Source organism: Taurulus bubalis (genome assembly GCF_910589615.1).
Source record: "Taurulus bubalis genome assembly, chromosome: 4".
Taxonomy (NCBI): domain Eukaryota; kingdom Metazoa; phylum Chordata; class Actinopteri; order Perciformes; family Cottidae; genus Taurulus; species Taurulus bubalis.
Genome location: NC_136592.1, coordinates 33,003,500 through 33,030,052, shown reverse-complemented (window position 1 = coordinate 33,030,052; position 26,553 = coordinate 33,003,500). Strand labels below are relative to the sequence as shown.

At 47.0% G+C, this 26,553-nt stretch overlaps 1 protein-coding gene across 1 annotated transcript in view; it reads right to left on the bottom strand.

Annotated features, from left to right (window-relative positions):
* Nucleotides 1-26,553, bottom strand: part of ralgapa1 (Ral GTPase activating protein catalytic subunit alpha 1) — a gene marked incomplete at its 5' end in the record, with an annotated part of 57,323 nt that overhangs the window by 29,444 nt on the left and 1,326 nt on the right. The window contains 36 exons of the mRNA XM_079217211.1: nucleotides 149-731; nucleotides 1,765-1,884; nucleotides 2,050-2,168; nucleotides 3,198-3,381; nucleotides 3,909-4,046; nucleotides 4,179-4,247; nucleotides 4,798-4,908; nucleotides 6,152-6,260; nucleotides 6,949-7,007; nucleotides 7,677-7,802; nucleotides 7,945-8,073; nucleotides 8,175-8,330; nucleotides 8,677-8,775; nucleotides 8,862-9,055; nucleotides 9,143-9,301; nucleotides 10,005-10,190; nucleotides 10,387-10,621; nucleotides 11,319-11,443; nucleotides 14,408-16,255; nucleotides 17,313-17,459; nucleotides 18,501-18,665; nucleotides 18,868-18,958; nucleotides 19,152-19,298; nucleotides 19,683-19,806; nucleotides 19,924-20,072; nucleotides 20,212-20,283; nucleotides 20,415-20,588; nucleotides 21,756-22,085; nucleotides 22,214-22,422; nucleotides 22,546-22,684; nucleotides 23,333-23,448; nucleotides 23,634-23,811; nucleotides 23,909-23,952; nucleotides 24,354-24,411; nucleotides 24,997-25,046; nucleotides 25,184-25,294. Of these exons, the coding sequence (XP_079073337.1) occupies nucleotides 149-731; nucleotides 1,765-1,884; nucleotides 2,050-2,168; nucleotides 3,198-3,381; nucleotides 3,909-4,046; nucleotides 4,179-4,247; nucleotides 4,798-4,908; nucleotides 6,152-6,260; nucleotides 6,949-7,007; nucleotides 7,677-7,802; nucleotides 7,945-8,073; nucleotides 8,175-8,330; nucleotides 8,677-8,775; nucleotides 8,862-9,055; nucleotides 9,143-9,301; nucleotides 10,005-10,190; nucleotides 10,387-10,621; nucleotides 11,319-11,443; nucleotides 14,408-16,255; nucleotides 17,313-17,459; nucleotides 18,501-18,665; nucleotides 18,868-18,958; nucleotides 19,152-19,298; nucleotides 19,683-19,806; nucleotides 19,924-20,072; nucleotides 20,212-20,283; nucleotides 20,415-20,588; nucleotides 21,756-22,085; nucleotides 22,214-22,422; nucleotides 22,546-22,684; nucleotides 23,333-23,448; nucleotides 23,634-23,811; nucleotides 23,909-23,952; nucleotides 24,354-24,411; nucleotides 24,997-25,046; nucleotides 25,184-25,294 (7,053 nt within the window). The remainder of the gene's footprint in view (nucleotides 1-148; nucleotides 732-1,764; nucleotides 1,885-2,049; nucleotides 2,169-3,197; nucleotides 3,382-3,908; nucleotides 4,047-4,178; nucleotides 4,248-4,797; nucleotides 4,909-6,151; nucleotides 6,261-6,948; nucleotides 7,008-7,676; nucleotides 7,803-7,944; nucleotides 8,074-8,174; nucleotides 8,331-8,676; nucleotides 8,776-8,861; nucleotides 9,056-9,142; nucleotides 9,302-10,004; nucleotides 10,191-10,386; nucleotides 10,622-11,318; nucleotides 11,444-14,407; nucleotides 16,256-17,312; nucleotides 17,460-18,500; nucleotides 18,666-18,867; nucleotides 18,959-19,151; nucleotides 19,299-19,682; nucleotides 19,807-19,923; nucleotides 20,073-20,211; nucleotides 20,284-20,414; nucleotides 20,589-21,755; nucleotides 22,086-22,213; nucleotides 22,423-22,545; nucleotides 22,685-23,332; nucleotides 23,449-23,633; nucleotides 23,812-23,908; nucleotides 23,953-24,353; nucleotides 24,412-24,996; nucleotides 25,047-25,183; nucleotides 25,295-26,553) is intronic.

The window sequence follows — 26,553 nt, the reverse complement described above, 5'->3', positions numbered from 1 at the left end:
CCAATGGGGAGACAAGCTTAGCAGTGGTGTGGTCAGAATTCCTGTTTCGTTCCCGTTAGAGCTTCGGAACGTTCAACAGGACTGTGTTTTAGAAACGGCACCGTGGATTGAATGACCATGATGACAATTCGGGACACAAGTCCAATACCTGCTCTCTGCAGACACTCGGGACTCGAGTATCCCAGGTACTGCAGCATTTCATCCAGCGAGTCGTCGCCCTCCCTCAGTGAATCCCACGCCGGCACCGCCTCCCGACACACTCGCTTAGCCAACGGCGGAGCCGGAAGCTGCTCCGAGCCCGACTCGCCTCGATCCCTCTCCTCCCCCAGCTCCTGCTCTTCCCCTTCTCCTGTCCCCTCCTCTGTGGCCGTCCTCTCCTCCTCTCCGTCCTCCCCCTCCTCTTCTGGAGACCCTTGTCTTTCGCCCTCCGTCCCTCTCCCCGCGTCCTCTGCCTCGCTCTCCTCCTGCCCCTCCCCTTCGCTGTCTCCGCTCTTCACTGCCCCCTCCATCCTTTTCAGTGGATCCGTTGGCGGGGTGCGCGGGTGGAGGCCGTGAGGCGACGGGAACGCGTTTGTCGGGCTGTTCGGGGAACACGGCGGAGGACCGTAGAGGACGGCAGAGTCCCAGGAGTGCTTTCCGGCGACGTCTCGGACGATGACGCGAACGCAAGCGGGAGCAGAGGACAGACCAGCCGTCATTCCGCCTCCTGGCACACCAGACTCTGATCGGATCTGGGAAATACAGCATGACAAGGCAGGGTTCAGACACATTTTGACAAATGGATTTCCATGACTTTTTCATAACTTTAAACCAAATTTCCATTTAGTGAAATCTGGATGTAAACATGAAAAAGTGAGTAAATGTAGTATTTAAACTAACAATGAGAATAAGACAATAGTTTGATTAAAAGAATAAACATTTATATAGATGCCTGTATGTATGCCTGCTTATATTTTGATTCTTTCTTTTAAAAGCATATTAATTATTTCAAACTCAGCGTAAATGAACGACATGAACACATGAATAAAACACATTTACATGACTTTTACTAAACCTTTGGGATTTTATTTTTTTCAAGGACTTTTCCAGGCCTTGAAATAAACATTTTAAAATTCCAAGACTTTTCCAGGTTTTCCATGAGCGTATGAGCCCTGAAGGGACAGCGGTGAAACACTCAATGTACCAAACATCAGGTTACTAGTCATTTGGAAGCTTTATTTCTAGAGCACCTTTAACAAGTGGTGCACGTAGAATACATAACCATGCAATCCAATAAGAATGCTCAGACATAAGCCAAAAAAACAAAGACTCAAGTTAGAAAACTTTCAAAGGTTGTAGACGAGCTTGTTGCTACGTCACATCGTTATTAGAATAGAGTCTGTGTTTGTGTCGGAGAAAAGAAAAGTGTAGCTCGGTGTAACTTTCGATGCTGTGGCACGACTCTCTCTCACTTCTCCTCGAGCGACACTTGGTTTGATACAACAACAAACAGAAAGGTTCAAACTAAACAAACACTTTGAGGGTTCTTTCCATAATGTTGTCAGACCCCTATGATGACGCGGGGCAAAAAGAAGCACTTTGACCAGGGTCCAAAGTTAACCTTTAAGATCAACGATGAACTAGATCCTTTCAGGTGAATCGTGATTATACACATTATAAACTGGGCGAAAAGTAATGTTGTGTGATAGCGATAGGAGTTTGAAAAAAAAAAAAACATACGCGTCAAATTTTGTCCAGGGGTCATTTTCTTTCAACCGAGGTTACCTGATACACAGAGAGCAGCGTGGAGCCGTTCAGGACCAGAAACTGGAGGTTTGGTGAATGGAAAAGCTCCGGTCCGAGATCTGCACTCTCACAGAAGGGGTTGTCTTGGTTTTCACACACCTGGAAACACACGGGCAAATTGTTGCTGCGGCCAAAACGCAAAGATCTACATAAAAGTAGTGAACGCTATTTTGTATTCCCCTTTAAGACGATCAGGTGACCATCATCAAATACCATGCAGCGCATTACTGCCAATATTACCACCAGAACACCCAGTGAGAGTACCTGACTCGACAGAGTAGCAGGCCCTCCAGACATGGGATAGTGTCCGAGGTGGTTGACCAGGTGTGTGATAACGGTTCTGGCTGCGATGGAAACCAGGCCCTGCTGAATTCTGCTGTGGACTGCAGAGAGAGAGACAGAACACACGTTACTCACGAGGTGATGAGGTTATTGAGGTATTACAAGTCGATGGTCCATTTCTAAACGCTTTTCGTTGAGTGGGCTTGATATTTAGGTTCCAAGTTGCAACGAAACTTCAGCAGAAGCCAAAGCGAGTTCCAAACACACACGTTCAGCTTGCACATACTTTGCCCCATGCTGAGCAGAATCCAATGCATTCACACACTGTGCTGCCAGCAGATCCTGGCTAATCAACATCATTACACACACACTGTGACACACACACACACACACACACACACACTTCTTCCAAGAGCTCCTGATTGACGGGGCTGTGTGTAGAGTACAGATATGTATTGACCAGACATTCTCGACAACTCCCGAAACCTCAGGAGAGCTCAGAAGGAGGGAAGCGAATAAAAGGAAAGACAAATGACCAGAGAAGAAATAGAAGTGAGCAGAATATTAGCAGAGAATAATGTTAAAAGTGTAATAGATGAACGGAAGTGAAGCAGCAAAGACAAGAAGATCCAAATGAAGAGAGAGAAAGAGAAAAGAGGAGCATGGTCTATCGCGGTGCTCCAGTCATTAGACGAGACACTGTGTCCTGGTGGGCCACAGCAGGGGACGATACACACTCTCACACGGATGCAGTCAGGTGCACACACACACACACACACACACACACACACACACACACACACACACACACACACACACACACACACACACACACACACACACACACACACACACACTTCCCATCTCTAGTGATTGCCGGTGGTTTGGTGGGCGGCTTTGGGTCACTGCGTGTTCGTCGGTGCGCCACTTTAAAATGCATGGAAGAATTACGGACCGGATATGGATATGCACTGGGGGCGTCCTTATATGCCTGCGATACGTTTCTGAGCACGTGAATATGTAAATTACATATTCACGTGCTCAGTCTCGTCTCTTGAAGATGCGCCATAGAGACCCAATTGTCACAAAGACCGGCCTCGAAGGGACCGGCGGCGTTTTGGATAAATCACCTTCAGTGACCGGCTGCAGTTTGCTGGAGCGCTCGGAGTCCGGGCTGTGCAGCGGCTCTGGCTCTCGGAGGCTTTCCAGCGGCAGGAACGGGTCGTAGTCGGGACTCAGCAGGTCCGACAGCTGCAGCGGGTAATACTTGGGACTGTTGAAAGACTGCGCTCCATACACGCAACCATGCAACACCTGGGCAATTTGAAAAGAAAAGGGGGAGTTCAGAAAGAATCCGTTGACAGAAACAGACATTTTAATCCGCAGCAGACAGGAGCTGCTGGTCACCTCTGCTTTGGGATGGTTTGTTAATTAGTGCTATTGGGTGACTTCACTGTTTTGAAGGGTTAGTTTGGATTCACTAAAGTCACCCAATAACACAAACTAACTAAGCGTCCAAGACAGCAGTAGACCATCAACGCCTGTGTGCTGCGAGGTAAAAGGAGAGTTTTGTGCCATTGCAGAGCCTTAACGGACAGAACAGCTTCAGTTCCGGTAAGTAAAGCGGGGAAAATGTTCTAAATATAGCGTACACTTCAACTGATATAGATTTGTTACAGATGTAATGTTGATCGCCATCTACTCTACTGTAGGTAATACACCGACTATCAAGAAGTGCCGAGTAAAACCTCATGTCAACACAGGTGACTGTGTGTGTGTGTGTGTGTGTGTGTGTGTGTGTGTGTGTGTGTGTGTGTGTGTGTGTGTGTGTGTGTGTGTACCTTATAAATACAGCTGAGCAGAGTCTTGGTAGGCTGATCTTTCTCTGGAGGGCTTCGTGTTTGAACGGGTTGAAGAAGAGTCTTTGGAGGCAGCGCCATCACCCAGTCCAACAGGCACAGCAGGAGGGACACCACCAGCTGACACACACACACACACACACACACACAGACACACAGAGTTACTTTTGACGCAAAATGAGTAATGTCGTGAGTGTTCAAGAGAAGTTGAGTGAGTGTGAGTGTGTGTGTGTGTGTGTGTGTGTGTGTTACCCTCTTGTCCAGCTCATGAGGAGAAGACTCGGTATTAGGCAGCAAGTGTGTGATGGTGGCGATCAAGATCTAGGAGGAATACAAATCAGACAAAATTGATGTTAAAACTGTTACTACTACAGCAACTACTACTGTTACTATTTGTAAAAAAAATACCGATATAAAAATTAAATGACAGCCAATTAGAACAAAATAGATCATAGAGCATTTTGAGAACTCTAAATTAACATTTTTCTAAATGATTTTATTTAATTTATTCATTATTATTGTGTGTATATATGTATATATGTGTGTGTGTATATATATATATATATATATATATATATATATATATATATATATATATATATATATATATATATATATATATATATATATATATATATATATATATATATATATATATCTTTCATCCCTGTTGTTTTTATATCTTATTTTTGTCTGTAAATTGCTGCTACGTCGACACCAAATTTCCCCTCGGGAATTAATAAAGCATATATTCATTCATTCATGATTTGGTGTATTTAAATAAACGCCATAGCTTTACACAATATCATATAAACATAGAGGATATAACATAAGAAATGGAAATGTTCCAGTGATTGTTCGGATGTCTCACCTCTACGATCTTCTTTGGAGTTTCGGGAGGGAACTTCTGCAGATGATCCACCTGACTGATCAGCAGGTGGAGGATGTCCGACGCCACCAGTGCTACGTTCTTATTGGGGTACTGGGACACAAATAAGTATTTGGGTCATTTCCTAGGTTCTGTGAGTACACGGATTAGTAGCCAACATAGTTTTTTTAAATAATAAAACATCAACAGTTGCAGTCAAACAACTAGTCAACTAATCAAACAGATATTTTAGTGTTAAATAGATCCATCTTTTTGTATTTTAAATGAGTAAATGTGACACGCTAGGGAAAAGATTATACCTGTGAGTTCTTAAATATGACCTGCAATCATTTCAGTAAAATCTGTGATACTCCAACGACTGATAATTAATGTCTGTATTAATGTTGTTCTATATTAAATCTCCTTTAAAGCACATCGTTTGTGCTCTGATGAGGGAGAAATGCTTTTAGATAGGAGGAGGGGGTGTTGGGCTCCGCCTGGAAATATGATCAGCTTCTTGCGTGCGTGCGTGCGCTTGTGTGTGTGTGTGTGTGTGTGTGTGTGTGTGTGTGTGTGTGTGTGCGTGAATATCACAGGGGCCCATGTCTGAGGATACTGGCTGCTGGTATGAAGGCAAGAGATGCAAGTGGACAAGATGTGTGTGTGTGTCTGTGTGTGTGTGTGTGTGTGTGTGTGTGTGTGTGTGTGTGTGTGTGTGTGTGTGTGTGTGTGTGTGTGTGTGTGTGTGTGTGTGTGCCACAGCTTGCAGCATTCCCCCTGGATTAGTCTCCTATCTGAAGGAGAACCAAACATATTGACTGTCCAGGGTTTGCTCCCAGGAGTAAGAGAGTGTGTGTTGCTGTAATGTGTTAGCAGGCCATTGGCTGCCGATACACAAGCTAGGGATTCCAAGGTGGGAAAGTATGTGTGTGTGTGTGTGTGTGTGTGTTGGCTATAGATGAGACAGTGAATGTTGGACAGTACTGTTTCGGCTCCACAGGCCTCCCAGTCTAGTGGCCTGAAACAGACAATACCAACTGAGGCAATTTCCCCAACACTAACAATCGTCTCCAACAATGTTTTTCCATCACACTTTGGCTCCGTGCTGCCCCGCCATGTTAGGGAAACGGCCCAACACCAAACAAATGCAGCTCTCATTGTGTGATCTCAAACTCCTACTTAAAAAACCTGCTTATTATATTAAACTAGTAAAGGTAATGAAGTATTTCCCTTATGGGATTAATGCGTTCTTGTCAGGCCTCATCGAATACCCAGACAGACGAGATGCTTACACACGGCAGTGTTGCGCAGATCAATGTTCCACCAATCAAAGCCGCACAGAGTGACCTTCACTGACCTTCAGAGTGACACAGACGACGTTGAGCGCGTCCTTAATCTGCGGATGCTGAGTCCCATGGGCCAGCTCCTCACACATCCAGATACCCAGACTGCACAGAGCCACGCACCTGACGGAACAAATTCAGTGTGACGAACAGGTAGATACACAAGCCGCCGTGATCCACACGGCTTGTATGTTGGGCAGGCACACGCGTGTATTTATAAACTCACCAACTAACAGGGAAAACAAAACCACGCTGGCAAGCAGTCAACACAAATAGGTGCACCCAGACGTTCGATAACATAATTTACAGGTGAGACAAGTTTATATGGGAATATAGGCATTGATGTAAATTCAGGTGACAGCTTGAAATACAATGCAGGAAGACTCTCTTCTGTATTGCATCTAATGTTCTTATTATCTCATGTAATCTTTTCACACACACACACACACACACACACACACACACACACACACACACACACACACACACACACACACACACACACACACACACACACACATGTCATCTGTCCTCTTCCCTTGTGTCTTTTGTTTGAGGACGTAACCTGTGTTAATAACGTCAACTACACAATTAATACACTTAAATTCATTTATAATAAAATGTATTTATTTCTGCTCGTTTTCTAAACTTTCTGCACACTCAGAACATTCCCCACGCGTCCTTGTTCCCGAAGAAGTCAAGAAAAAAAAGTCGCAAAGTTGCGACAATTGGCTTTTTATTTAATTTAACGAGAGTAAAGTCACGGCATGTTTTTTCTTCTTCTTTTATCTCAAAAGGTGGGATAGCTTACCTGGCAGGAGCAGAGGGTTCGTCCCTGGCAGAGGTCAGGATGGTTTTGATAATATGCTCCTAAAAACCATCCAGACAAACACAGTTAACAAGCCGGACACAATACAAGGCATTAAGTTCTCCACATTCTCGTTCAGGTCACAACCGTAACCTTTTCCTCCAGGTGTGTGTGACAGACGCTGACTGAGTGCTCACACACTCGCATTGTTTTTCCTTGCTTCATGGAATTACATGAGGTGTTCTCACACACATGCACACAGGTCCCGTCCCTCCGGTCACCGCTAATGACCGCTTAGTGATTCGAAACAAGTTTCTGTCTTGTAAGCAGCCAGCGAGCGGAGCCGAGGTGCTGCCACGCATGGCATTAACGCTTTACACGGCGGCAACAACAACAACAACAACATTACTCCCATTTTAGCTTGTTCCAAGAACGGCTAATGAGGCATTAACCTATTAGTTTGGTTCTGAGAGTATACTGACATGTTTGGAGTCAGCAGGAGTAGTGTGTGTGTGACAGATGACAGGTTTACTCTTCTCTACACTAGGAGCTATAACAGGAAAATAAAAGTCATGAACATGTCATCACCCATCTCCCTGAAATATGTTTTTTCCTCTCTTCTCCCTATTCTACTGTGGTTTACTATCATAGAATAGTGATATTGCCCAAGCACAGAGGCGTGACAACTTGTCTCAGCCCTCGAAACCCAAACCTCTACTGCATCCATCTACCTTGACGTCGGGGAACTTGGTGAGCACCACTTCGGCTGTGGTGGGATGGAGGGCTGGAAGCTCCTCATACAAGTTGGGAAAACACACCAGAGAGCCCAGCAGGATCTGAGCCTCCACTCTTGGCGCCTACGATAGGAGGAGGGGGGAAAAAGAGAGAAGGGATAAGGACAGAGGAAATTAAAATGAGACTGTTTGTATGCGCCAGCTTGTGCCCTTCATGTCACAGTGATCGCAACGCAACACTGCTCACGAGCACGCTGCTGCTTACGTTGAGCGATGAGCAGGCGGTGACTCTAGAAGCCGCTATGATGAAGTCCAGGATCAACATGGTGGCTCCAGGGAGCCCGATACTGAAGAACCTGGGACTGCAGTGTTTTATGATGGTGTTCACAATATCCTGCAGAAACCACAAACACACGGCCAGAGCTAGAGCAGTCACACAGGCTGAGCACATAAATGTTTATCGCCTACAAAAATGTGCCAGTGCCCACAGTCTACCTGGTCTTGGTGCAGCAGCCCTTGGTGCATGATGTTGTAGAAGTGTGTGAGAAAGTCGGAGTTGGGGGAGACGTCTTGCCGTCTCTTCATGATCCTGCAGATGAGCTTGTAGGCGTGAAGCTTCCCCTGCTTGTAACGATCCGTCAGCATGGTGGCCTGCAGGAAAACACGCGCGCACACACACACACACACACACACACACACACACACACACACACACACACACACACACACACACACACACACACACACACACACACACACACGCACACACACGCACACACACACAAGAGCAGGTGTTGGTGTTAGCTGGCCTGTTTGCAGAGGTATCCCCATCTCCGTTTTTGCAAACAAAAGCATTTTGATTTCTCTTTATTAAAGGGGATTGATCAAAGCATGGCAATTCCTAAATAGCTACAGATAGTTATTATTCTCATGTGTAACTAAATCTCAATGTTATGAAAATCAACAGGTCCTGCAGGGATCCCTCAGTCACGCCTACCTTAAAGAGCCAGGGGGTGAGGATTCTCAGAGGTGGGATCAGGACAGGGGGCGGGGGAGACGTCTGGTTGTCCAGAGAAATGCCCAAATTATCTCTTATCTGAAAAGAAAAAGCGTCGTTTTTACACTCAACCCCGACAATCTTTGTAGAAAGTGTTGTCTCATCATTTGTAGATGTAATCATACCTTGGCCAGGTTTTGCCAAAGTTCGCACAGATAGTCGAAGACCTGCGCGTGGATCTCCGGGTCTTTGATGCCATTGACGTCCCCCAGGATGCCCAGCATCCTCCGCCACATTACCGTGGCAACGTCAGCGTGCCATCCGGTCAGAGAGCCACCGGCCATGACACTGCAGTCCTCGCTGGGGAACTCGCTGGTTTCTTGAATCAACCAATGAGCCAATCCGTTAGTCTTGCTTCGTACAACACAGAAGTAAGAGTATGTTTGGGAGTGTGTGCGAGTGTTACCCAAGTCATCTGGAGTCTGCAGGACGGAGTTGTGGAGCTTCTGGTCCAGCTGTAGGTGTGAGTGAGCGTGGTCAGCGTGGTCAGCTGTCAGGGTGGCGGGGGAGGGCGTCTGGGAGCGAGAGCCCCCGAGGGACTGCATGGGAGACGCACTCTCCGAACCTGGGCACCGAGACATGCACAACACTTTTCACTGAGTCGTCCAGGACCCAGAATTCTTACGAACATTACGTAGTTTGGCACAAACCAGGAACATTTTTATTATTTCAAAACCTCTTTCTGAGATGGTATGAGTGATGTACAGTTCACCTTTAAGGAGGCTGATTACAACGGCCTAATAGCGCTGGATGTTCATGATAATATGGTGAGTATTTCCTTTATTGCTGAATCCGATTGCAAAGGATGATTTGATTAGGTCATCCACTGCAGGCTTATGAGGTAAATGTGTGATCTGGGGATATTGGGCTACACAAATAAATGTAATACAAATGTAATAATAGGCACGCTGTGGCGTCTGTGGTGCGATGGCAATGATCCAACCTTAAAAAGAGAGGCAAAAGAGAGACAAAACCCCCCCCCCCCCCCCCACAAACACACACGCACAATATTTTTCAGAATATTTTTCCTTGTAAATGTAATATATAAAAATGTTTTACTGCATTACCCCCATGGCCTAAAATATGCCGTTATAGCTGATAATGAAACAGGAAACAAAATGATGATATGACAAATTAACATTCCAATTATACAGCTATGCAGAAAAACATGATTATTATGAAACTATCTGCAGCATGTTGTATAGTGTGGATATTGTATAGTGTGTAATATTTAGATCTGCTGAGATGACGGGTGCTGGTGTGCGTACCGGTGACGGTGACGGTGTGGCTGAGGCTGCTGGTCTCTGAGTCGATGTGAAGCGTCGTCAAACTGGCGACATCGTGTTCGTCACAGGCCACGCCCCCTCCCAGGCTGTCCTGGTCCAGCGAGCTGCCTCGACCTCCGCCCCCGGACCCAGCGCCTCTTTCACAAGCTTCTGAAATGAAAGTAAAGTCTAAAGAAAAGAAGAAGAAAAATCCTGCCCATTACACATTTTTCACGGTCAGAGGTTTCCGGATCGAGACAAATCCCAGCAACTTATAAGGGCCGTTTCTTTTCATTCTGACACTATAAAACATGTATGGCAAACCAAAACGATCGTGATCTTTGTGTCAAACTAAATGTGTCGCGAGCCTCAGCTTGTTACTTACTCTCAAACTTGCAGGTGGAGTCCTGGAAGGCATTGAAGGAGTCCGACTGGCTGTCTGAGCTGATGATGTCCGAGCCGCTGGCGCTCGCAGGGGACGTCCATTCAGAGGGAACCCCCGGGTCATCAATAGGTCGGAGGTCGTCTGAGGGCCGCGATCCAAGACTCTGAACCGTCTCCAGGAGCTCCGGCAGGTCCCTGGGAATCTCCAGACTGCCGGGGCTGCTGCCACGACGGCCCTGTGCATAGAGAAGTGATAATATTAGTCCTTATATTCTGTAGATGTTCTGCATTTCATTATTCTTATGTTTATTAGAGTTCAGGTTGTGCGACTTCAGCATAACAAATAATGTCTGTGAGAAACATTCCTCAAGGTTCCTCAAGGCTCCTCAAAGTTCCTCAAGGTTCCTCAAGGCTCCTCAAAGTTCCTCAAGGTTCCTCAAGGTTCCTCAAGGCTCCTCAAAGTTCCTCAAGGTTCCTCAAGGTTCCTCAAAGTTCCTCAAGGTTCCTCAAGGCTCCTCAAAGTTCCTCAAGGTTCCTCAAGGTTCCACGCTCTGCACCACGACCCTCACACCTGTGTATCAGTATGTTGACATTGGAGAAGCAGACTGGTCGTTGCGTTCCAGTCTTGTGAGGAAAGATGAGGACACGATTCTCCTCCTCTTAGAAATGTTAGAGCCAATAGAAATGCTAGATGTTCATGATGGAAAACCGTGTGTTAAAGAGCCGAACCTCCGGCTGTTCGTGGTGTTTTTGGACGGTCAACCTGCGTGTTGCCTTGAAAATAAATTCAGAGAACGAGAGAACTAAGTTGTTTGGCTAAGTTCTTCCGGACGCTACACCAGGCATCCAATAATTAATATGCATTAACAGAAGTGTACTTCTTTGGTAATTCTTTTTTTTTTAATCTGTGTACATGCGTGTTGTTGTGCTCACCGCTGTCCCTTTGGCCCTCAGTCGCTCCTGAATGAACTCATCCATGAGGTCAGAGAAGTTCGGGTTGGTGCTTCCTACGTCACTGGAGACCGGACGGGCCTTCTGGACCACCTCCTCTCTGTTGGCTGGAGGGCAGATACATGATGGTAGTCAGAGACGGGGAGTTCCCACATTTAAAAACACACACACACAGAAAAAGGGATGATGATTCACAGATGGACACGCAGAGAGGTGAGATGAACAAACGCACAATGACAGAAAGTGGCAGATCCGCACCCCAACAAATCGCTCAAAGACACAAAACTGAGAAATGATGTTTTGGAGTCTATAAGATATATTATATAATCAAGACTGACTTGCTGACTAGAAGTCCATATGTATACGACCCCCTCTATTAAGGGATGTGATGACATCATTGATCTGGCCCGTCTCACTTTCTAACAGTCAGAGAAACTCCCGTTAGCGCCGTTAGCAGCTGTCGGAGTAGCTAAGCTATGGCTCCTGCGATATTTATGATAAAACTATACATATAAACAAACTGGAGCTTCTCTGGCTTCGGGAGGGCCGTCCCTGATATATGTGTGTGTGTGTGTGTGTGTGTGTGTGTGTGTACTGTCGGCCCTGAAGTTAGCAAAAGACTGATTGTTAAACAAAAGCCACGACACAGCAGGCAAACCCACTGGAGAAGCAATGCAGGAGTTAATTCACACCATGCACGGAGAGCGGGCGACGAGAGAGAGCATCGCCCGTTGGGTCCAAACAGGCAGCATATCAGAGGCCTAGAAGTGGTGCAGTTGTGTTACTATGAGTTATGTTGCGGTTGGCTTGGCGGCGGCGGCCGGTGTGAGTTTGTGATCCCTGAACTTGAGCCGGGTCTCATCCACACCCAACACCAGGACTTTGATCGATGCAGCTTCAGCGTTATTAGACACAGAAGGAACGTCTCACCTTTGCTGCCACCTGCCGGATACACATCTCCCCCTGCTGCACTTTTCTTTTGCATTTAAGACCCGAACGCTCCGCTAACAGCTTGGCCACATACATGGAGGAACCTGAAGTATTTACCAACTGAACTAGCACAGCCCAGAAATGTAATTCCAATCAGATTCTTCTCACGCAAACTAATATAGGAACATAACATTACTGTATACCCCTGCTTACAATGTGTATGTTCTTCAGATACCTCTGATGCCTCTAGCCTGGATAAATCATTTTGTCGTCTAATTCACAGTTTCACCGTCATGGTTATTTGCCGTGACGTCACCAAGTGCAGGAAAAAGATGGGAGACTATGTTGGCCTGAAAAATGTCATTCCCAATCCATGTGTCTCTGCGTCCCATTATTGTATCAATAAAAAGTCAAATAAATAAATGTACAATGTATTTCCACAACAGCATGAACAGGTTTAAATTTGAGGCGTTAGCTGACATTAATTGCATTTCCCTCCAACATGTCTTTTCTTAATTGATGACAGTCTGCGGTCGGTGCATTAGATGTGTGCATGTTCTAGATGTGCTCAGCCTATCAGGATGTGAGACATGCAACAAAAATGTTGTACTACAATCTGTGAAGTTGTGCAGTTAGGCTTATGATTATGATACAGGACTCCACCTGTGTTTGTAGTACAAGGATTAGGCCTGACAATCCAACGGGTATCAGTAGTTCAACACACAGCTGGACGGACAGCCAGACAGACACGGCACCTGGTTTCAGTCTGATTGGGGTCGTCTTAATTCACTGGAACTCTAAACTAGTAAAAGTGTTGTTGATCCACGGAAGGATGTTATGTTTCACATGCACTGCCGTGACATATAAAGACTCTGGGCTGTAAAATGGTACGTAAACGGTTGGCAGGCAACACACCTGAAATAAAATAAGAAAGGAAGGGGGGGGGGATGTGGCTGCGCATCAGCAATGCCATCACTCACAAAAGATATAAACCACCTGATCCCCAACATGAAATCATTTAAACCCAGTTTTGCAGTCTGCTTCCCCGAGGACAAGAAGAGGCCGTCCGCTGATTCAAATGTGCAGTTCTCATGTTTGATATCTCCTCATGGCTGTGCACAAGGAAAATAACCATTCAAGATGGTTGGGTTTGAAATTGCACACCTTTTACATACTCATTCAAATCCCATGTGTCCACCACTATTATCTGGATGGCTTTTCTCACATGAGGGCTTATGCTGCACTCTGGTGGCCTGAGCATGAACTACAGAAACATGTTGGCAGACACATACACTTGTAGTAATGGTCGACTCGATTGATTTACCTTTATAAACTAAAGTTGAAAAAGGCTTCTGGGACCCGCCGCTGGATTTTACGCTTTTAAATCCTGTCTTTACTGACTTTTATGCATTTATCATTTTGTGCAACCACTGGATTTTAAGTTTGTTTTAATAGTTTCAACTGTCCCACCTTATATGCTTTGGAATGATTCATCTGTAAATGTATTTATAAAATGCGCTTTTTATCTTCTTGATATTTTGTATTAGTGCCGTCTATAGAAAGCACTTTCAGCTCCCAGCTTGAAAAGTGCTATACAAATAAAATAATAATACTAATAATAATTATTATTATTATCTTTTCAACGGGCAGTTGTGTTATTTCTGTGGACTGTGGTTCTCCTCCAGTGCAGCTGAAGACGGGCCGGAGTCCGGGGAGGAGGCGAGGGAGGCACGAGGAGGCCGCATGCAACATCGAGGAGGGGGAGGAGGAGGTTGGGAAGAGGAGGGGGAAGGAGAGGGGGTTAAGATCCCAAAGCCCTAAGAAGGAAGAGGACAGGAGGAGGTAGGGGGCTTTTGAGGTGGGAAGGTATGAGGCAGGGAGGGGGGGTCCTGACAGGAGGCAGGCTGGAGGAGGGGCTACGATCAAGAGGAAACACATCAACAGAGGGTTTGAATTTCAGTCCAGCAGCAAGATGATGAGTGTCAGCCCAAAAAAAAAGAAAAAATTCATTCCATCATAACAAACCAGTTAAAAACAGCCAAAAAGGAAAAGAGAGTTGTTGGTGTTTGTGTGTTGATGAGAATTTCTTTCCAGAGTTGTGTCCTTTGTGAGCGCTTCGTTTCAGTCGTTGCCATCCTCACCTGGCGTTGTCGTCTTTCGCCCAAAGTAGCCCAGGACATGGGAGTAGAGATCTCTGAGCGACGCGTCGCCCATGGCGGCACGGCCCTGTCGCTGTGGCGACGAGCCCTGGGATGACCCCTGACCTCGGGGCCGCGGCTTCGAAGACAGAGCGTGAACAACAGTCTTGTAGACGCCGCCGAGGAGAGCCCCCTGGTGGTGTCGCGAGGCGGTGCTGCCGGGCTCCTGGGACCGGGAGCGGGAGGCTCGCGATCGCAAGGCGGAGCGTCCCAGGCGGCCGCGGACGCCCGACGACGACCCGGAGGAACCCGAGCTGCCCGCCGCCGCCGCCGCCTCCGGGTGAGCCTCGGCGCCCAGGTTGGGTCCGGCACAGGACCCGGGATGCTGCTTGTCCTTGTCCCCTCCGGTCCCGGCCCTGCTTTCCGGGCCTCCGGTGGTCGCTGCGTTTCCTGCCCCGCCGCTATCCGAAACAGTCCCCAATTTCTCGTGCGGCCCCGCTCTATTGCTGATCCCCGCCGCAGAGCCAAACTTACCTGCGCCTCCTGCTCCCGGCTTCGGCCCTGACCCTGGTCCTGCTCCAGCTCCCGGCCGCTCGCCGGCCGAGTGGCTGTGCGTGTGGAAGTGACTGAGGCGGCGCAGCCTGGCTTTCCAGTGGGCCTCCTTGCTCTCGAGGGGATTGTGGAACTGCACGGACTCGGTCGAGGGCCGGAAGCTGACATGAACGCCCCCGGAGTGGTGCCTCTTGGTGCTGCTACGGGACGTCTTGGCTTTAATTGGGTCGGCCGTTTGGGGAATTTGATTTGATTCAGTGCTACATTCCCCTGTGTTAGTGTCTTGTCTGATTGAAATGGACCTCTCACTTGCAGCGGCCTCTTTGCCACCCTGCTTCTCCTCTCCCGCTTCCCTCCACGCATCGCATTTCCCTTCCCATCCTTCTGCCTTTCCTCCTCCCCTTTTCTCCGCAGCCTGTCTCTCTAAGCTAGCGCTCCCCCTAGCATTGGGCGACGGCCACTGGCACTGCAGCTCCAGGCACTCGTAGATGCTGCGCTGCTCTGCCTCATTCTCCTCCGCTGAGTCCACACTGTTGTGTCTCACGGATTCACTTACCTGCCTGCTCTCCCTGACCACCTGTCTTGCCTCTCCTACTTGCCCCGGGTATTCCATCTGTGTTCTCGCGATCCCCGTTTGCACGGGTACAACGCTGTTTTCTGCCACACGACCGGGACCATCTCTCTCTCCTGCCTCCTCCTTCCTCTCGCCTCCCTTGTTGGTTAGGTAGTCCCTGATGGAGGAGAATAAATTGTCTTCCTCCGCCCCAGCCTTAATCTCGCCCTCCTCTATATCGATTTCCTTTTCAGATGAAACGGCAAAGGCGGAATCCCAGTCGCTTACCCAATCCGAACTCGAGCCCCGGCTCCGAGAGCCACTCTGGTGCCACAACGGGTCGTGAACACTACCATCATCTTGTCCCTCTGAGGACGAGGAAACGACACCATTGGAGAAGGTTAAAGGGGTGGGAGAGGGGGAGGTGAGGGGGTGTGGTAGAGGCTGGACTGCGTGGCTGTCGACTGCGTGTAAGGGGGGGGAGTGGTGGTGGGCGGGGAGAGGGTTCGGGGTCGAAGCGGGACCCCCCCGCGGGTCTTCACCTTTGACCCGCTCGGCAATGAAGGGCTCCATGACGTCAGAGGCGCTGCTGCTCCTTGCGAGGGAGGAAGGGGCGGGGCCCTCCAGGTCACAAGCCCCTCCCTGGAAGACCTCAGAGCAGGATGTGGGAGGGGCCTCTTCGCTCTGGGAGGAGTGGCGCATCCGAGAGATGCGGGACGTCAGTGTGATGGGCGGGTCCTCGAGGTCTGGTTATTGGGGGGGAGACGAAGGGAGGGAGTGAGGTTAGTGAAGGGGTTCACAGGAGTGGACACATATACAGACTTACACACACTTCTAAATGAACAAGAGCCCCCCACACCCCACACCCCACACGCATCGAGTCATAAACGTAAAGATTTATGAATATGATCATCACTATTCTATTGATTATCCCACGTTTCACAGCAGCAAAGTGGAGGGACATGACTACAAGATGGTGTACAAGAGATCTGAATTACAGATTTCAAATCGCAATCATGAAATGCAAATAGTATTTCCGATATCCGAAGTTCTCCCTTCGATAATACGTCAAATTGTCAGTAAACAGCTGTAATCATCAGAAAAACACACACCAAAAGCAAACGCCCAAGTAAATAACAAGGAAAAATACTTGAGATATGAAAAAGTGAAATCATCACCATTGCCTACAGAAAAGAAGGGGATGAGTCAAATTAAATGCCATCCCAAGAATAGGGCATTGAAAGAAACATCACCCAGCAGCGGTGATGGGAGGTCAAGGAGAACAACAAGTGCTCGTCACAGGCAGAAAATAGTGCAGGCTGAACGAGTTAAAGAAAGGAGGGGCATGCGTATGCAGGCAGGCATGCAGATGAGAACTAGATGCAGGTTAGTTAGCAGGCGGGGAAACAAGCAGGCAGACAACCAAGAGGTCACGGTTCATGCAGACGTGTCAACAGAAACAGAGACACAGGAACCGTCTCCAGCTGCAGCATTCAACATTTCATTCTCTCACCGGGCAAAATCCAAAGCAAAAAAACAATAACCACAATCAGTACTGAGACACCGTGCTGCGTTTCATGCTTTGCCTTTGACTGCTTCGAGAAAATGACGTCCCGGTGGCAGGCATGAAAAGGGAAGGCTTGTATGATTCCTGATTGATCGCATGCAAACTGTTGCTTCAGAAAAGACAAAAGATGGATGAAGACGGGAGTGCAGGGACACGGTTTCAGATCCTGGTGGACGGCGAGACATGTCAAGTTTTCCAGAGGACAAGCGTGAAAGGCGAGTGCAAAGACCGTGTACCTGCCAGCTGGTCGGCAAGGGGGGGTAGTAAAGGGTGGTGGTGGTGGAGGAGGACAGGAAGAGGCGGAGCCAGAGTAGGAGCACTCTTAGCACTGCGGATAAAGGCTGAGGACAGCAGAGAGTCTCCCGTAGAGCAGCTACGCAGGGCTGAAGAGGTGGGAAGAGCAGACCGGAGAGGGACAGAAGAAGGTGGGGGAAGAGTGTGAGACAGAACAAGGAAGGAAATAAGAAAATGAAGGGAGCACGAGGTTGGAAAAGAGGGTAACGGTGAAGGGAGCGGAGGAAAAGTGAAGGGAAACAATGTCAAAAGAGAGACACGAGAAGATAGAGATTAAGAAGAATTATTCACGGCGTGGAGACGAAGTACAGAGGGAGGGAGACAAGGAAGGTGGAGGAGCAGTGAGAGGGAGGGGCTTAGCAGTGAGAGGATCCACCGGTTACTCGCAGCCACAAGAAAATAAGCTAAGTCTGCGAGTTTGACCCCGTCCATGAACTTTTAAATATACGTTAGCAGTCGACTCTGCAGCTGAAGAACATGCGACGAATTCAACCGCACACCTGCAAGAATGGTGGTTAGCATGTGAGGGCTCATTTCTCACAGGAAAACTCAGAGAACGTGTACAAGTGGTGCGAACGCCACTGAAAAATAAAGCTGCTAATGTCAATTCGGGGGTATTAAATATATTGTGTGGTCGTCTTTAGGTTTTTCTAGGTTCTACGGAAACCCTTCAATCAGCATTTGTTTTATGTAGTTGCTTCTTATAGTAATAATTAAAAAAAGCAAACATCTGTAGACAGGATAAATGTGGATAGAACTAAGCGTTTAGTTGTGTGTATTGTAGTTGCTGTCGCATGCTTATTAAGCAGTTTAAGCAAATGCACGTGCATGAGTTGCCTCCATCTTGCTCAGAGCTCTAAACTGGGATTTCACTGTGGCGTTACGGCCGTTTCTTTCACACCGGTGGCCACAGTTGAAAGGATTCGCATAAGCAAGACTCTACAGAGGAGGAGGAGGAATGACGTGAGCACACACACTGAGACTTCCTGTCGGACGGAGAGGCAGGGGGGAAAGAGGAGGAAGACGTCAAGACAAATAAAAGCGACTTGAGCCTGAGGAAAGAAAGGACACCACACACACACACACACACACACACACACACACACACACACACACGGAGGGATACTGACCTACGGTCTTCTGGCGGACGATACTCCTGGCCTTTTCGATGCCCGGGGAGCCAGCGGTGGTGGCGCTTCGCTGCCTCATGGCTGCCGCTTGGCCCGGCTGGTCTCTGCTCCAGCCTTTGGAGAAGGAGCGATCCACAATCTGCCTCTGGCCCTCCGAACCGATACCTGGCGTGCGTGGATGGGCGGAGCGGTGACGTCATTTCTCAAACAGTACTTATGTTCCCCTCCATCAGAAACGTGTCTTTATGTGTAAATAAAAAAGGTCTATTCTCTTTCATATTACGTTATTTTAAATATCCCAGCTCTTCTTGAGCTCCTTTTTCTTTTCATGATTCATACAGGTTTAGGGCTCTTGTGAAAAACCAACCTTTTCCTTTATGCTTCTTCTGTTTTTGTTCGCTGAGTTTGTCCAGAGGCAGCTCATTCAGATCAACACTGTACAGGTTCCTGGCCAACACCTGAGGCACAACAAGAGCAACACACCTTCATGTTACTGCAGTAGAATGGTTAAGATGGAAGCAAGAGAACTGGTCAACTAGTCCTAGCAAAGACGATTTATGCAAAAACATTAAATTAACTTGACTAATTCACATCCATACACAATGTGGCCATATAGCACCTGTAGAAAAAATGAAATAATAATTCTAGTACCTTGGTGAGGGTCTCCATGGTGAGTGACCACTCTGTGACCAGCTCGTCCCAGCAGGTGAGAGAGGAGAGGACGGCGAGGAGGTCGTCCCACAGCTCCCTGCTGATGTAGACGTTTAAATTCCCCTTAATCCAGGCCACTATCAGCGTCTGTTCAGACGGAGGGAAGGAGAGCACACAGCCGCGTCAGAAGCTCTCCACACCTGGAAACTGTTCAACTTCATCACGGCGTAAATAGTCAAAATCATATAGAAAATATATGCTCGATATAGAAAGAGAAAACATGAAGGCCACCGGATGCTTGAGAACAATATTGTATCAAATTCAACAACGTCTTCATTAGATGATTGCAACATCTGCATGAATGGACCGTGGGCTTTATATTATTGTTAAGTCCGCCTTCCAGAAAAGGTGTAAACAATTGCATGTTCCTATTCATTCATTCATTGTTGTATTTACCAGAGGCAACTCTTTTACTACACAGATCATACATAAAAACTGTATCTTTGGTTTGATATGGTGACACTAACGTACCTGAAAGATCGGTCCAGCCAGCCTGCCTGACAGCGTGAAGTTCTTCTTGCCCTGCGGCATGATGGAAGGAGGTCTTTTCATCACTGACTCTGTGACCCTCAGCAGAACCAGTAAGACCTGCTCCCTGTAAACAAATACACTTTTTTTTAAACAACCTGATTCTCCTGAAATGTATCGTGATGGCGCGTCTCCCAGTCCATAGTAACACATGTGATTTATCGAGTATCTTGTGTGTTTTTACCATGTTTTCTGGTCCATGGTCTCGTGCATGACGAGGCTGCGGTAGATGTTCAGGACTCGCTTGCACATGTCAACGTGCTCCTCCAGAAGGATCTTGATGTCGTTGGCCGGCTCCAACAGGAAAACATTGGAGGAGTGGGTGATAAATACCTGCAAGGTGAGATGACAAGCGATCGGGATGTCAAATTATTCCACAGACTATTTATTCTCTGAGATGAAGTCAGAACAGGAAGAAGACAACAGCAGCAATGAGACTTTTGTGGCTGTATGAAACGATCATGTGATGTACCTGTAGAGTCGTCTGAACCCCGGCATGAACGCTGTACTCCAGCAACTCACTGTCCACTGCATTATTCATTCCCTGAAGAGAGGAAACAAAACACACACAATTAAAGTGAGAACACATAGCCAGTGGGCAGTTCAAACACAGCCTCTACTGCCTCCATCTTAAACGTTACAGGGTTGGATTCCTGACTTCAGGTTATTCCTCACCTCGTCCTCCTTGTCCCCGAGCTGCGAGCCTGAGTCCAGGCTGCTGGTTGTGGGATAGGGGCCGTCCTCCGGCTCCTTCATGAACACTGGCCGGTCCTCCATGGCGATCCACTCCTGGTAAACTCGCACCACTTTACGCATCGCTGCAGCCTCGCACATGGGAAGGAGAAAAGCCTATGGATAGATTAAAAAAGAGAAAAGATTGATAGTCGCAAAAGATCACGTGACCACGACGTGGACATATTATATCAAGGACAGAATACCAGTTAACCTTATGATACTGCAAATAAAACCTAATACAAAAAATACCACCTAGATCGACTCCATAGGAGGTTTTAGTGGACGCTATATTTAGTATTTTAACTGCTTTACCTTGCCATCAGACAGCTGAAGCAGTTATCCATGTTACGCTACGTCATTGCACTCGTATTGTTTGTCTGTTTATCTTATTTAATATTTTTAATTATGTCTTACACTAATGCGCTGTGTTTATTGTCGTGCACCAATCACCCGAGTCAAATTCCTTGCCTGTGCAAACATACTTGGCAATAAGCTGTTTGTCACAAGACCCCGTTGACAAAAATTGTACATCACAAAACACAGAGTCTCTGGTCTGCAGCAGCCTGGATCAGTTAGTGCGTTTGCTTATTTTGAGACGTTGGTGAATCCGACTAACCCACCAGCACACCAAAGTAGCACAATGATAAACAAACTAACCAGTCAAAGCCGTGGTGGAGCAGCAATTGTGGTTTTAGTTTAGTTTATTTCCTGGATCCCCGTTAGCTGACGCCTTAGCGGCCGCTAATCTTCCTGGGGTCCACAGAAAGGACAAAATACATACAAAAACGTGGAAAAATAATGTGATCAAACAGTTAAAAATAATACAAACAGAATAAAAATTTAAATAGTACAGTCAGATACCTAATGCAGTTGAGGGCTAGTATGTATAATATGCAGTTCAACCATAATTTATACAAGATCAGATGACTAAAAAGCAAAGGAAAACGTCAAGTGATTGATGTCCTGAGGTGATCCTTTAATTATTTTTTGAATGACAGATTTATTACCAGTGGTGAGAGGTAAAATGGCTGTTTTTGTCATTTGAGTCCAGTGATTTTGAAGAAAGCATAGATTGGTGTAGCAGCTTCAGTTCCCCTTCAGAAAGGGCTTTCTGACAGCAAAGGCAAAGCGGTGAAAATACTCTAAATATAGCGTACATGTAAACTGACATGGATGTTTTTGCTGCTGCCCACGTCCACAGCAGTACTTTGCTCCCTTTAAATCCTTTTAAAGACAGTTACACAACGTCTCCACTAATCGAACAGGGTATTGCTCCTTCACCTGTCGAAAGATCTCCGTGATGAAGTTGACGTTGGTTCTGGAGCTGGTCAGCACTCTCCTCACCACCTCCATGTCCGTGAGCTGCTCATCATCCATGGAGCAGAGTGAGGAGGAGCTGGGCTCCCTCTCCGTCAGCGTGGACGTGTTGGAGTGGCTCTGCTCGGGCTCCAAGCCGGCCCCTAAACCCCCAGACAGCCCGACGCTGCCTCCGCCTGATCCGGACGAGCAGCCGCTGCCTTCCAGGAGGCCGTCGGAGCGAATCCCGCCCCCGCCGCCGCCGCTGTCGTCGGAGCTGCCCGCGGAGCGAGCCGCCAGTCCGGCTGCCGCTCGCTGGAGGGGAAAATGTAAAAGGTGGATGCAAGACGGGTGAGAAAATGAGGAGAAATCAGACAAATAACGTCCCGCATGTGGTCCTTGGTCCTTGGTTATGTCGCTGTGATTAATATGCACGCGCTGACCTGTATGTTCTTGGGGACGTTCTCGCCCTCCGTTCCTGGGATCTGTGCATGCGTGTTGGGCCGTGGCTCCAGCCAGAAGGAAACCAGCCAGCGGATGAAGATGACCCGGGCCTGGAGGAAGCTCTCCTTGGTGCAGTACACGGTTTCCCCGCCGTCTTGCTCCCGGCGCACCACGCTGTAGTAGGGCTTGGGACGCATCGGGGGCACGTCTGCAGGGGGAGAGGGGAACTCTTTATCTGTGTGTGTGTGGACAATATTGCTGCTCAATGCGATCCAACCGGCTGCAGGATTTACAGTCGCCGGTAGCTCTTTGGGATTCAAGTGTAACTCACCCAGTATCGGGCTGTAGAGGCTGGTCTCCGTGGCGAAGTTGGGAAAGATGTGAGGAAGGTAAAACTTCCTGAAGTGAGCAAAGAGGAAGCTGAAGCCACGTTCGTGGTTCTCTTTACAGCGCCACTCGAGAGACTTGGCCTGGTGGACACACACACACACACACACACACACACACACACACACACACACACACACACACACACACACACACACACACACACACACACACACACACACAAAAAGACAAACAGGCTTGTGTTATAAAGAGAGCATTGTGCACACACACACACACACACACACACACACACACACACACACACACACACACACACACACACACACACACACACACACACACACACACACACACACACAGAAAGAGTCAAGCGGAGAAGAGCACCATTGTTTTAAGGAAGAATGTTAAGAGTGTGTGTGTGTGTGTGTCTGTGTGTCTGTGTGTGTGTGTGTGTGTGTGTGTGTGTGTGTGTGTGTCTGTGTGTGTGTGTGTGTGTGTGATAGCAGCAAGAAGAGGAAATACAAGAACACGGTCTGTTTGTGTCAATAAAGGGTGACATTTGCATTCCAGTTAGTGATACCAGTAAGTGATTAGACGAATACTTCATCTACCATCAAGTTCTTTATAAATAAATATATATATATATATATATATATAGTTCACACATATGATACTGTGAGTAAACCTCTCATACCTGGTTTCTCCCATTAGTTGCATTATTGAGGCAGCACAACATTTGCAAAAGTGTTAGTAAGGAAGAATGAGGATACCTGGTTTACCATGTATTTGAGCAGCGCTTCTAAAAAGTAAGCGGTGAGGTCTTCCTGGTTCTTGTCACCTGACTGGGGAGGAACCAATGGAGTGATCTCTTCTGGGGTAACTTGAGCTGTAGGGGAGGAACATTTAGTGTTTATATTGATGAATAATAATAATATATTTTGAATGAATGACGCTAAATATGTTGTCATATGTCTACCCTGTGCATTCATAGTAGTGATAGCTGAATGTTGAGCCCACGTGTTAGTCTAACCCCACTGTGTGTGTGTGTGTGTGTGTGTGTCCTCTACTAACTGTCTGTTAAACTCAGCGGAGGGTTGATCAGAGTGTCCAGGGTGCGCGGCGTCCCGTGGCAGAGCGGAGCCGGGAAGCCGGGGATCAAACAGGCGAACATGCAGAGCTGCTCGCGCTCCGCATTGCTCTGCAACGCCTGCATCCACAGCAGGAACAGGCGCACGCCTTCCCGGCGGATCTACGGCGCACGTGAGGGATGGACAAGAGGTGTGAAGGGAATCCAAAATAGTACATTCTTTAGTAGATTTGATTAGAAGACCAAATCAGAGCGGTACCTTCAGAGAATTCCCAGTGTGCAGCAGCTTTTTGAGAATCAGCCCTGGAAGAGAAACACATGTCAGCCAAGTCAAACTAAAAGTGCTCAGAGAATCTAACGAGCTCCACTTCTTCTATGTTGATGCTTTTTATATTTTCTGCAGTAAAACATGTGAGTGGAGCCAAACAGCTTGAGAACCCCGGCACTAATATAGGAGTCATATTCAGGATTGAGAGGACAGCACTGCATTCTTCTCCTTATGAAGTCTTGCTGCTGGTTCATCTTTTGACATAAATGCAGAAATAATCATTTAGAGCGTCCGTGCTGTCCAAAACTAGCTCAACTTGATTCAACACACAGTTTGTTGGGATGATCTGATTCGCTGCACGCGTGTGTGAGATCAACTGTCACTGTGTTTCAAAAAAAAGAGGGATGGGTGTGTTTGTTGTTGTTGCGTGAGTTACCGATGCTGTGGAACTGCCATCGGCTCTGGATTCTCTCTGGCAGGAGCTGGAGGATTTTCTGGAGAGAAAAAAATAAATAATATACACAATATAAATAATATATATATATATATATATATATATATATATATATATATATATATATATATATATATATATATACACACATTTTTGCAACAAGACTTGTTATGTTCTGAGTTATGAGTGTTAATAGTATTTATAGGGTTTTTTTCCTGCCTGGAGAATTTTTTTGCTCAAGTTTATTGTCCATCTTTATTCCTAATCACACGTCTCTGGGAAAACCTAAATTTAGCACAGTCTTTAGTCCAAGTACTCACTGGACTCTTTGCCCAGCCGTGTTCTGAATGTAAAGTGTGCGGGGCCAAACGGAGGTCAGTAAACACTCGCATACCGACTGCTATCTTATCCCGGCTGCTCCGAGCACCGCCCAGCTTGAGTGCTGCTAATTGCCAGTGGTCTTAGTCTGAGGTCAAGGCCTGCTTGGTGCCGTGGTGCCGACCAAGAGCCCCCGCAGAAAGTTAGATCTTGTGGAGTCACAAATGCTTCGGCGTTTTCCGTTTCAGTGTTGTGTTGCATCACGTTTTTAGCGAGAGCTTCTCTGGATTTAAACTGTTTTTCTTACCTCAAAGATGAAGAGAATAGAGTCCAGCTCTTCCCTCTGAGACTTGTGACCTGGAACACACAGAGAAGTTGGAACAAAAAGCACAATGACACGGCCAAAACAGAATTGCTTCGATTCGGCGCCGTGAAAGCTGTGACCGATCAAAATTCATACAAAATGTTTGGATGTCGGTTTGAGTAAAATGCACCTTTTTGCTTGAGGCTGACCTCAATGGTGACAAAGTTCTCAAAGAAGACATAGTAGATGTGGGAGTAGTTCACGTCGAAGAACTGTTTCAGCTCCGACTGCTCCGCGTTTTCTGGGAAATGGGGGGGGGGGGGGCGGTGGGGGGGGGGGGGGCACAAAAAAAAAATCACAATGAATCGAATCCTCAAGGAGACGGAAACTTCCCCAGTGCTGAAAACAGCGTTCGACACTCGATTCGGTTTCCATGAACGTCCTAAAGCGCATTCCTCACGTCATACGTTCACAAAACTTGGACAACGCCCTCAGCATCTTCCCATTACACACACAACATGTGTCTCTGTTCACTCTCACAGCTGTATGCAGTCAGAGAACAACATTCATAAAATTATAGCGTTAAAAAAACAGAAACTATAGACCACTTCGCAATGAATAACTGATAATGTGGTTTTGAAATGAACATATATATTAATTTGAACAACGTAACCTCGTGATCAGCATCTAGGTTCTCTAAACATGTCATGTGTAAAACTCCCAGCTGAAAGACGGGAAGTTCTTATGCTTTATCCCACCCTCAACGACACCCGTCGTTAGGAAGAAGACGCAGAGATAAAACACACACTCGCACTGAGAATGCAGCCACCGCTGAAGTTCAGACGGTGAAAGGAAACACACATTCATGAGTACATTAGGCTTTAAAATGACGCGCATGTTCACAGGTAGACACTCTGAGGAGCTTCTGGTGATTGTAATCTCTGGGTTTGTTTATATGACGCCTGAAAGCTGAACTGCATGCATGCTTGCACTCAAATACTCTCTCTCTCTCTCTCTCTCTCTCTCTCTCTCTCTCTCTCTCTCTCTCTCTCTCTCTCTCTCTCTCTCTCTCTCTCACACTCACACTCACACTCACACACACACACACACACACACACACACACACACACACACACACACACACACACACACACACACACACTCTCTGTGCTCTATGCCATAGTTTAACACAACATTTCTCACTACCTGATTGCACACGGCACCTCGATTGGCTGACTTACAGGAGTTATTTTTCTATTTCACCCGCTATTCTTAAGCCACAGTCAAAAGTGTGACGCAGCAATCTATAAAACCACCTGCTTAACTACAACTATACTCTGAATAAGAAAGAGCCCATAAAACAGTATTTTAAGATGATCTGACTTAAATTAGTTTATTTGAAAACATTAAAGAGAAACGTTTTATATTTATATCAATATTAAGGAATTGTCACGGCAGGAACAGAGAGAGTTGTATTCCAGATAATTAAAGGAGACTCTGAGCTTGTGATGTGACATGAATAGCTTGAAAAAACAATACTTATTTAGATGATGGCTAGAT